Raw genomic sequence first — 12177 nt, 5'->3', positions numbered from 1 at the left:
CTAACTGGCATGGAGAGACAAGTTTGCCTAGATCCAAAGCTAAAGTAGAAGGGCTTACTTTTATGGCATTTCTGGTAATGCTGTTGGAGGGCAGGGAATCCATTTGGAAAAGCAGGTAGAAAGGTGTTTGGTGGCACTTATTGGGCATATGTCTAACAAGGTATTTTAGACGTATTTTGTATACTTTGGTCATTCTGTTCTGATTTCAGGTTCACATCAGAACATGCTCCTTGTGAATACACTTGACCTTAGTGGGCCTAGAGTGATTATTTCCAAGTGGAATGAGCCCCAGTATTTAGAATGTACATAAGAAACTTACATAACGATGTATAACTGTGTCTAGGTGTATTCTGGTAGCTTCATCTTTCTACATAATCCATGTTTGATTTAGCTGTGCATCTTTAAAAATCCGGTTTGCATTAGAAACATTGCCTATTAAGTTAATGCAACTTTCTACTGACAGTCTGCTTGACCTCCCATTTACTTATCTTCATTAATATATATTGGCTAAAATATATTGTTCAGTGTGGTATGTCTGACTGTCAAGCAAAAGCTGATTTCTGTATTAAAACTCTTAAGCTGAACAGTAGTTTCATTTTCATAGTCCAATTAAGTTGTTTTATGGCAATATTATTCTTCCTTATAGTTAACACAAGAAGAATGTAGGGGTACACTATACAAATATAGAACTGAAGAGCTGGATATTGATGTAAGTCATTTGTATTTCTTCTTCCTTGGAAATGCTGGTGTTTGTCTCTTTATTTTGGTAATAATTTTCCCCTTGACTTTTGGGTTTGAAATGCATTTCATATAGGTGATTACCAACAGAAATTGCCTTGTGGAATTGAGGGGCATAAGACTGTTTTTGTAATAAGCTTCTAACTTGCAGGAAGCATTAAATTTAAATTTTGAGTATTATATGTGTTCAAAAGTTAATTGCTTCTAGAAAAGAATTAATTATTTTAGAAGGGAAAAACTCTGCACCTGTAGCTCAGTTATAAGCATGAGATGTAATTTCTCAGGAGACAGGACTGTGCTCCAAAACTGCAATTTGGCATGGGTAGTTACCACTGAGAGTATTGGGTTGCTAGTTAGTAAAGAAAAGGGACTTGGTGTAAAATTGGTGGTGAAAAATACACACGTATCATCCTACTGTATATGCATACATATGCATGTCTAGTCATGCTTGCACAATGCAACTAAGAGTAGACATAAAGATGTAAGGGATATTATTTTAAGAGTTAAAAAGAAAGCAGTCTTCTAATGTTATCTTAGAGTTAAAAAATCAGAGCAGCACAAACTGAACCAAAAACTTTGTTCAAATAGAAAAGTCAACTGTTTCAAATTGGTTAGAGTGCCCTGAACGGTTATTTGCTCAAACTGGAGCTGGAATGGAACAGTGTTAGTCATAGCCAAGCGTCAGTCACAGCTAAAACAGAGCAGAGCATTGACAGTAACTAGTTTATGGTAGTAGTTAGTTAAGGTACTACTTAGTACTAGTAGCTAACTATTAAAAACTACCACCTGAGATAAACCATGGGAAGGCCTGTGAATGTATATAATATTCTTTATTATACTGAGAAATACAGAAATTGTAGCAGTTTTCAATACTACTTCTTAAGTTGTAAAGATTTATCTCTAGACTCATAAATTATAAGTTTTGAACCATGCTGTTTGAAGTTATAATATATAATAACACTTATTTCATAGTATCTTAAGAGGGTTTCTTAAGGTAAATTTAAAAATGCAAGACTGCCTTCATAGTTTTAGAATTCATATTTTGTGGTAATAATATTGTATATAGATTCGTGAAATGATTTGATCAAGTTATATTTTGATTACTGAAGATGTTAAAAATGAAATCCTAATTGCAAAAATTTTCTGTTATGTATTAGGCTAAGCTTAGCCATTTATGTGAACAAGATAAAGTTGTACAAGCACTGGAGGAGAAGCTTCAACAGCTGCACAAGGAGAAAGTAGGACAATTGTATTTATTACCTAAAGTGGATGTTATTTTACATGCTTATTATCAGAACATTGATAACTGAAATAACACTAAAATCAGCGCAATGATGCAGAACATTAAAAATAATTCTTTTTATTATAATAGTACACGCTTGAGCAAGCTTTGCTATCAGCAAGTCAGGAGATAGAAATGAATGCAGATAATCCCGCAGCCATACAAAGCGTAGTCTTACAGAGAGATGACTTGCAGAACGGACTGCTTAGCACTTGTCGAGAAGTATCGCGAGCTACTGCAGTAAGTAATATGTTCTTGCCAGTAAAACTCAATGAAGTGTTAAACGATTATCTTCATGTTCATATCTTTAATGGGGTTGACTTTGGTTATTTGTCATTATGTTCCAATAAAACTCAGTTGTCTTTTACTTGCTTGGTTTTTTTGTCAAAGGCAGCTGGAAAATGATCTTTTCACTGTATTCATTGAGTAGTGTTTCTTTCTTTTTTTTTTTTTTTTTTTTTTTCCTGGACAGGAATAAGTGCATACTGACTTTAATTGGTGTGGTAACTTTCATATTTAAAATATGAAAAATTGATTACAAAAGTAGTGAATAATGCAAATAAGCTATTTTATGTGATGGCAATGTATTAGCAAGCAAAAACTTTCAGGTATTCAATCAGATAGGTGACTTATTTTAAGCAAAAGCAGCCGCAGGATGAAAAGTATAACAGATTATATTGTCATGGTCTCTCTTAATACTGGGCCATTATATTTAAGTGATCTTTCCAGCTACACACTTTAAAAAAAAACTTCGCAATTCCTTTTCTTTCCTTTTTTTTTATGTACTGTCCTTTTCCACTTCGTGATGGTTTCTATACTGAAGCGAGAAGGCAAAGAATCATTTTTGCCTACTTATATATAGATATGTATCCAAAAAGGTATTTCTGTGCAAATTCCAGTGGTTATGAAGTAGGCCTTGAAATACTGGGTTTAGTTGGAATGTTAGATTATGTTGCAAAAGGAATTGATTGGGCAAAGAAAAGGGAATTTGGAGAAAGGAAATCTTCAAGATATACTTTTCCTCATTCACTTATTAATTTATGCTAAATTGAGTAAATTGCTTGATGAAGGCTTCAAAAGTGAGGTGGCAGAGCTGACCTCAAAGAAGTTTTTCTTTTTGCACCTTCTCCCTTCTGGTGCTTTACATACATAGGTACTGGTTTACTAGCAGGACTGGGGCATTCACCGGTAACCTTATAGGCTGGGTTGGGAGACTTATATTTGTCTTGCATATAATACATTATATATATAAATGCACATGCTGTGTACTCACATATATGTATTCTATGTGATAAAAGAGACAAATTTGCATCCATTTTTGTGGGTTTTCTTCTTCTATGGAAGGATGGCTTAAGACCCAGATGCCTGCCGACTATAAAGATGTATTCTGAAGATTTTACCCTTGCCTGTCTTTTCTGTTTGTGAAAAGACAAAGTGCTGTTTGTTTGAATTCCATTCCGTATCATTAGAAAATCAAAAAGCTGTTTAAACATTGCATTCTCAAAAATATATATTTATTTATTGCTGATATGTATTTATGCATTACTTCCTGAAGTTGCATGCCACTGAATAAAGAAAAATAAATACACCTTTCTTTCTTTCTTTTTTTTTTTTTTTTTTTTTTTTTTTTTTTACTTGAGTGTGCATCTGTAATTCTTTACTTTTTTTATATACTTAGGAACTGGAAAGAGCTTGGAGAGAATATGATAAATTGGAGTATGATGTAACTGTAACAAGGAACCACATGCAGGAGCAACTTGATCGCCTTGGAGAAATTCAGGTGGCATAGGTCTTAAAGTACACTTGAGTCATTCATTTTCTGATTTTGTTTAAAAACTACACAAATGAAAAAAAGGGGGACATATGGTGCATTAACGTACAAGGTATAAAAAGAAATTAAAAAGGTGTAGGTTCTGAGGTCTGTTTTTTCCTGGTGTTTTTTGAAGCTGCAGCACTGGGCTTCCAGTGTCTGGAAGCATCCTCTTTCTGTTTCAGTGATGGGGTCCGAAAAGGCGTAGTTTTCTCAGCCCTTAATTGCTGTAACAGTCATAGTAAATCTTCACACAGATCCTTCCATTTACTGAATTTTAAAAAATATAATTAAATCATTGTATCAAAATAAATTACAATAAAAAAGATTCTAGGCATTGCTTTGGGTCTTGCATGTGAAGAGTTCTGATGTGTATCTTCTTACCTCTGCCAAGCTGTGGAGGAATTGGACAGATGCAGACAGACAGAGGTTATCTGGACCAGGCAGACAGGTGTGGTCCGTGCTGGGAGGTGTTAGAGGCTGTTTGCTCCAGGGATTAATTTTCTATGCAGCTATGAAAGGGAGATTACAAGAAAGCCCAAGAGCTGAGAAATTAGTGTTATGCACTCCAAAGCATGCATGACCACAAATGCAAATAGGCCTACGGTTTATGTGCCAGTATGCAAACACCATGTTCATTTCCACCTAAGTTAGGGTTGGAACTGACAATTCCTTTTCTTTCATTGTATGTAGACCTCCTGTGCAAAGTTGGCTTGGATTTTCTTTGGAGACAGTAGATACAGCTCTATTCTTAAGTGGAATCTGAACTAGCAAATTGCTGTCAAATTAACTAACACATTATGAAATTAATTTTGGGGATTTGTTTTATGAAAATCCTTTTTGTTTCTGACAATACTTGAATGTTCCACTTTCACAGTAAAGGACAGTGCCTGTCGTTACTGCATTCAATTTCCTTCATTGGGAAAGGATATGGCAGGGCAGTCTAAAGAAAGGAAAAGGTTTTCTGTTTTTTTCCACTTCCAGTGTATGCTAACGTATTGCCTATATATGCTGTTTATCTATTGGCAGACTGAGTCAGCAGGGATACAGCGTGCTCAGATTCAGAAGGAACTGTGGAGAATTCAAGATGTCATGGAGGGTTTAAGTAAACATAAACAACAAAGAAGCTCTTCAGAGGCAGGTAAACTGATGTGTTTTTATCTTACAGGAAGTGAGACTGGATGATACGCGTTTTTGAAGGATAAGCTCCATAGTTGCTTTTGTATGCTTGAAAAAATGGTACAATTGCTGAGAAAAGAAGTTAGTAATCGTCTATTTGAAGTTGATGCTTTGTGTATTTATTTGATACCAACAGGTTATTGTTCATATTTTAAAAGCTGTCTATTGAAATCAAGTTTTCTCTTTCTTTCTGTGCTTTTCCCTTCCCTTCAAACAGGTATCATGGGATCAAGGACGTTTTCAACTATTAAATATAAAAATGAGGTATGGTTTTAGTATATTTACCATTTTAACATCATTGGATTTCTAATATACCGATGATAAAAATGAACATTATCATAATTGTTTCAAGGATGTCTGAAGTATGTACTCAGTATGTTTCTGGGAAAATACTGCATTATGAATTAGTTTTGAAGACTTGATATCGCCACTAGTAATTCTAACACTTTCATTTGTTCTATGTCTTTATATTCTCACCAGTACGTTTCTCTTTACCGTTTCTCACCTTTTCCCCTCCCTAGGCTTTTACCCTAGAAATATAAACCCTGATTTATGGATTTGTTTTCTACCCACCACACTTTTCATGGGAAAAAATACATTGCTTTATATGTCTGTTCACATATTGAGCCTGGTTCTCAGATGGCCAGAGCACCCACAAGAACAGCTGAAATTGTGGGAGCTCCAAAATGTTTAATTCCTCTGAAAATCTGGCTGCAAGCTACAGTTTTAAAGGGACATTGTCATGGTTATCTATAGTGTATGCAATATATATTTGGCTTACAGAACTTTCTAGAAGTCTAATTTATCTGAAAATCTTTAAAAATATCTTGAAATTAATTTTTAAGAGGATGATTTAAAGTTCATACATATCCAGCAGAAAATGCAGGTGTTAGAATTAGAAAAAAATTTGATAAGCTGAATAATGAAACTGTTGAAATATTTCAGTCTAGGCGCTAGTAATTAAAAAGCGAACAAACAAAAAAACCCAAAACAAATAAACCCAAAGAAAATTAAACCTTTTTTTTTTCTTTTCTTTTCTTTTTTAGTGTGACGTTGTCCCTTTAATTTCAAAATCTATAGCTGGTGTAGCTATGGTAATATATTTTTTCTTTTAAAGTTATAAATAATTGTAACAGGTGTGCACATCTAAATAAGGTGACTATTCTACAATCTTTAGGAAGAGGAAGTAGTCCCACCTCGTCCTCCACTCCCTCGGTCCTATGACTTTACAGAGCATCCTCCCATAATCCCCCCTCTGCCCAGTGATAGCAGCTCCTTGCTCTGTTATAGCAGGGGCCCAGTACATCTGCCAGAAGAAAAGAAGATTCACCAAGTTCAAGGATATCAGAGAAATGGATCTTATTGTGTAAGTGGCTTAAACTGCCACATTGTTCTTGAAGCATCCTCCTTCCTTTGCACAGTCACAGTTTTTATTTTGTCATCTGGCTACTTTTGTGTTGGTTTTACTTTTGTTTACTTAGCTTTATGTAAAGCTCCATCATTTGCTCTCCACATTTTCCTGTCATATACTCTACACATATATATAATGTCTTAAGACTTAAATGCTTGTGTCAGAGTAGATTTCAGAAACTTAGATTCTTCTACTCACAAGTTCTTAAAGTCTAGGCTTAGAATCAGTTTTTGCTGAAGCCTTCTACAAATTTGTTTCCTGCAGATTATCTAAAAGAAAAAAGTCCCCTGCATTTTTATGGCAATTTTTTTCTGTAATTTCTGAAAAGTCTGCAAATGTTATTAGTCAAATTAACTACAGAAGAATACTGCTTCAATAGCACACTTGAACAATGAAACATTGTCTTAAAGTGAGAGCAGAGTCATCACAAAATAACTGTTTTGAGTCTTAAGACATAAATGCTTTTATGAAAATGCCTGTTTATTCACCTCTTAATTTGTCGTTCCTCAGGGTCCTGATTATAGGCTTTATAAGAGTGAACCAGAGTTAACTACAGTAGCAGAAGTGGATGAGTCTAATGGTGAAGAAAAAACAGAACAAATTTCAGAATCAGAGTCTGCTGCTAAAGGTTTGTCCCCAGGCGTGGTGTTTACAACTTCTCAGCCTTTCTCACAAGGAATGCAAAGCTTTAACTGTGTTATAGAAGCTATATCATCTTTTGTACTTTTTGTAGTCTGTCCGTTTCTTAATATGATGAAACAGCTTCCACAATAAAATAATGATTTAATTATATGACGAGAAAGATTTCAGTCAGTTACACTGCAGAAAAATCAAACATTACACTCGCCAACAACCCTGAAATCCTTATTGACACCATGTCTAATCACATCACTCACATTCCCCACACACCATTCCCTTGAACAATTACCCATTTTATGTTCTTGCCCTTGAACAATTACTCAGTTTTTGAATCAAGCTCCCGATGTTATGTTGCCGGAACGTCCAAAAAGGCAGCACCACAGAATTTTCAGGCTCTCATAAGGCAGGGAAACAATGTCTTTTTCTTTTTTTAATCTTGTAATTGTTGAATTGCCTTCTGTCCTCTGATATAATAGGAATAATGATCATGACCTCGGAGTGTACAGACAATAAAGGTCTTTGCAATTGCTAAATGCTTTAGATTCTTCTCTTCATCTAGCTTCCATAAAACCTACTAATTGCTTGGTAGAGTCTTTTACCAGGAAGTGCTTCTCCATTCTGTTTGTTAAAACACACAGAATTGTTTGTTAAAGGTGACTTCCGGAAAAGTAGCTTGAGCACCTCCCAAAACCACATTAAGAACTTTTACTAAAAGTGACTAAACTTACCCATTCATTTTTCACTGGAAAAGGTGATGTTTCCAGTGCCAGCAAGATCGCTGCCTTCTGTTCTGGTAGTTTGACTAAGCATGCACATAGTAGGTGGGTGTAACAGTACTAGAATTTGACCAAGAGCTAATATCATATAAGGGTGTTATTTTTGGCAAATGGTAGTGGAGGTTTTTAAAACTAAGGTTAGCATATAGTTTGGGTGTAAACAATGTGCTCGGTGTAAGCTTGCACTTGCCAGGCAATTAGCCAATTCAAATTCACCATGGTATTTGCTCACATGCAAGGTTCACTTAAGATACATGTTAAATTTCTTTTAACTTGTTGGTGAAAAATGCAAGGTTTAACCTGAGATTTGGTAATCATCAACCACCTAAATAGAGGAATTTGCCTTTCTGACAACATGCCTAGATTTTATTGACCTGTGGTGTTCCACATTATTTGTATTAATTTATGACAAGAGGGAAAGTAATTATCAAGATGCTGTAAGAAAGCCTCTGCTGACTATATAAAGCAAACCAATACTTTCTGAGCACCCCAATCTACTTTCTATCTCCTTCTGTAAAGGCAGAAATAATTTTATTATGTCGATTTGTAGAAAACCATTCCTCAGCAAAGGAAAGTTATAATACAAATTCCTCTAAAATAAATAATCTTCAGGGGTGAGGAAGAGAATAGCTGCAGTGGTAGCAAGCAGCGAGAGGCTTTTTATCTTCTTTAACAACAGAGCAAAGTGGGTTTATCATAGCTGCATTTTATCAACCTGTCTACACTTTTTGAGCATGCGAATTTTCTAACAGATATTTCTTGTTCTGGGCATTCACTTGTAGTAACAATCCCCATGCAGTAGGAAAAATATAAACATTCCTGGGTGTTTGGGGTTTTTTATAGTGTGTATGCCACTACAACTATATGCTGGTTCACAAACATTTTTATGCCATTCTATCTTAACAGTTTATAAGCTGAAAAGGAAACAAAGGCAGCTCATCTCTGCAATTTTTCTTTCTTGCTGTTTCAAGAAGTCATACTTAAATGATGTAGTTTCCTATTGAGGGTGTTTCTAAAAACAAGTAAATTCAGAGGAAATTTAAAACATTTTTTCTAATTCATTGTGCACATAGCTGTATCTAGACACTTCTCATGTCAGCCATTTCCCTCTTTTTTCAAATGTCAGCAATCAAAGAGAAATGTTTTAATGGGGATATGTAAAGTAACCCGTACAGCTGTCTGCAAACAGAGAAATATTTATGACCTGAGTGGTACATAAAGGTGACTCAAAAGGAAAATGGACTTTTGCTGTGTTTTATCCTTTTTATGTCTAAAGGACACCCAAACTGTTGCTTTATAGGTTTTGTTTTGAATGATGGATTTGGCATTCAAATACTTCTAGGCTGTTTTGTCAGACTGTCGAACAATTTGGAGAAAGAGTTGAGCCTTCACCAAGTCAATATAGCCTCTAAAATCTGTGCAACCTCAGGAAAAACAAATAGAAATAATTTGCGTATCAGAGAAGGCATATCTGTTTTTTTAGGCAAAATCAGCAAGGAAACAGTATTTTCAATAGTTTGATTTCCTGCATGTATCAAGAAGCAAAAACAAAGCATGTGTTATGTAATTATATCTGTGTATTTTGGCAAGTTTTAACTTACTCCAATTTTCTGCCAGCTTAATAACATTTTGGCAGGGTTTCTCTAAAAAACTAGTGGTGGATATGACTACAAGAGGCCAAATATGTAGTGGACATCAGGACACAGAATATGCTCAGCTCCCAACCAGACAGTGCCTGGCTGCTGCAGTTCCCTGTCCCTAAGTGCATCGAGCTGCGAGGCTGAGGATATAGTCCCAGCTGTGCACAAGCACATGCTCAGCTAACCACAACTGGTAACACAAACAGGTTTGAGTGGTGGTGTTACAGGCACCGTGTAAACAAGACCAGCACTTGCGTGAAAATGGGGCAACACAAACAGCATGATCCTGTTCTCACTCGCCAGCTCACCAGGCTCAAAGCTTGCTCGCTGGTCTCATACATACATAGACGTGAGCACGTGTGTGCACACACACAAATGAGTCCCGCCAGCAGCTGAGTAGACCTATAGTATCTTCATCTGTCAACTGTCAGTACCTCTAACCTCTCCAGCATCTGAATCCTAGACCTAAAGGTCTCTTGAACAGCTGGCTCCCATGCCTTGTGTTTGATTTGCCATCCAGTCTTCCCTGAAGTTTGTTAGCATCTCAGAGACAAAAGGTTTGCCCTGGTTAGCAGGGCCAGAGTTACGGTCCCTCTGGTAGCCAGCCCGCAGGCCTGCAGTCTTTCCTGCCTTTGGCTCCCAGACCTGTGATCTCTCGGTAGCTGTCTCCTACTCGCCAGCTAGCCTGGCCTGAGGATCAGTAGCATCTCTCACGCTCTCATACAGAAAAGGGAAGGCATACTCACATGCAAAATATTTTACAGAATAAAGTTTAATAAGAAGATAGGACAGAATGCAATACTGAGGCATGGGACTTGATCAGGCAAGCGTGCTGACGAACAGCTTGTTTATGCAAAGCTGGTGCCTTTTATTCCCCTTCCTCTCCGTTATTCCATGCCTGTTCTTTCCCATCCACCTTGCCCCCTCCCTATCACAGCCTTTGCTTCTTTCCAAATAAACATCCCACTCATAATTACTTTTTCTTCATTAGTCCTACTTTTGCTAAATCTTGTATTTTGACACTGCTGTCTAGGTAAGCTTGGCTGTAAGTGATAGCACTGATCTCTGCTGGCCTTGCAAACTCTAGTCCAGAAAAAGTCCCCAGTATGGCCGTCCAGTTAGCTGGGATGTTTGGCCATCTTTCATGTGATTCCCCCTTAAAGATCTGTGAAATGTTGCCATTCCACAAAGCGCTAATTTGTGTCTGTTTCCCACTGTTATTTTTATGTCCAACAGTTTCTCGTGCCATGTGCAACAGTTTCCCATGTTCTGTTCAGCTGTGTAGCTAAACCTCAGGCCAGGGGCTACCCATCTGCCTGCATACATTAGCAGACTTGATAGGCATTCAAATCTTTGCTGTCTTTTGAAAAATAGTTTCCAAGGCTAACAACATGTATTTGGGCAATGTTTTGCATAGCACTTAGTATATTGCTTTACTGTTCTGCAGGTTCACATTTTCCTGTGGGAGTTGTACCACCCAGGACCAAATCACCAACACCAGAGTCTTCAACAATCGCATCCTATGTCACTTTGAGGAAGAATAAGAAGATAGATCTAAGAACGGTACTTTAAGATAACCTTTGAACATTAATGAATAGTGATGTGTTAATTTCTAAGTTTAATTTCTGTAGTAAATTCAAAAGTGGTAGTTATCTTTGTAATTATTTTTTTTTACAAAAAAATCACTGTTATAAAAATATAATAATCAGATTAATGGAGACAGCTGTAGAAAGAATGACAAAATGTAAAGCTCATGTATGTTAAACTGCATAGAGGCATTCAAACTGGGCAAGAACTGAATGGAAATGATAGATCTGCTAAGGTACTGAAGCTCAGGCTTGAGTTAAAAGGATATGAAGCATCTTAGGTGAAAACTTGAAGGACTTGTATTTGGCTTCTGGGGCCCTGCATAAAAAATACTGGCTTTTATTTATTTCATTACTAAGATGATTTGGGAAATACCTAAAGCAGCCAGAAAACAAGCATACAGTAAGCAATATGTAGGTAATTAGCCTGCGATTTCAGATTAGAGAGTCTGTAGTCTCTGGGTTGAAGACAGATGTCTACACGTAGTTGACACAAAAAAGAGGAAAACTTTTGCCATAGTTACAGCATGAATAGAAAATGAAAACTTGTAGGAAGAATGGGAGAGGAGAGAGAAACTCACAGGATGTTGACTGGAGAAAGCACACGGCTTTTCAGAAGTGAAATCAGTTACTGTGAATGTACTAAATGCAGCTGATTAGCCCCAAGTAAATTTTTTCCTGTCATACAAAATACAGACCTAACTGAAAAACAGTGAATTTCAAGAACAGAGTAGGTAAAGTGATCGTTGTTATTTTGGGAATAATATAATGCTTAGAATTACATATTTTTAAGTGGTGATAAATTTATTCTGTCTCAGCCTGCACTTGCCATTAAGTGATGCCCAGCTGCAGTTCTTGAAATAAAAAGGCAGAAATCACTATTAGATCAACTAGTATAAATGTCCTGGATCATTAAATTTTGATTATGTTTCTATCTCAGTCAAGTAACTTGTGTTTGCCTGTTGTATAATGTCTGGTAAATTGTTTCAGCTTAATAGGATGGCTTTGAGAGAGCATCTGCCCATTTTCCTAATGTTTATCATTGATGGTGGTAATGCCACTGTTCAAAAAAGCAAAGTATCCCTTCCTTTTATTTTGAATTTTGGTGTTCATTTA

General features: G+C 36.3%; 1 protein-coding gene across 16 annotated transcripts in view; it reads left to right on the top strand.

Annotated features, from left to right (window-relative positions):
- PLEKHA5 (pleckstrin homology domain containing A5) overlaps positions 1 to 12177 on the top strand; it is a 168780-nt gene that overhangs the window by 143677 nt on the left and 12926 nt on the right. For 8 of the 16 annotated variants that reach the window (XM_055711672.1, XM_055711670.1, XM_055711681.1 and 5 more), the window contains 9 exons: positions 647 to 709; positions 1896 to 1976; positions 2111 to 2260; positions 3699 to 3800; positions 4860 to 4971; positions 5227 to 5273; positions 6187 to 6375; positions 6931 to 7048; positions 10923 to 11038. In XM_055711672.1, coding sequence (XP_055567647.1) covers positions 647 to 709; positions 1896 to 1976; positions 2111 to 2260; positions 3699 to 3800; positions 4860 to 4971; positions 5227 to 5273; positions 6187 to 6375; positions 6931 to 7048; positions 10923 to 11038 — 978 coding nt within the window. Of the gene's footprint in view, positions 1 to 646; positions 710 to 1895; positions 1977 to 2110; positions 2261 to 3698; positions 3801 to 4859; positions 4972 to 5226; positions 5274 to 6055; positions 6104 to 6186; positions 6376 to 6930; positions 7049 to 10922; positions 11039 to 12177 lie in introns of those variants that run through there. The other 8 variants (XM_055711677.1, XM_055711680.1, XM_055711679.1 and 5 more) reach the window with 3 other exon arrangements.

This window comes from Falco cherrug, chromosome 5 (assembly GCF_023634085.1).
Source record: "Falco cherrug isolate bFalChe1 chromosome 5, bFalChe1.pri, whole genome shotgun sequence".
Lineage (NCBI taxonomy): Eukaryota > Metazoa > Chordata > Aves > Falconiformes > Falconidae > Falco > Falco cherrug.
This window is presented reverse-complemented; position numbering and strand designations above follow the sequence as displayed.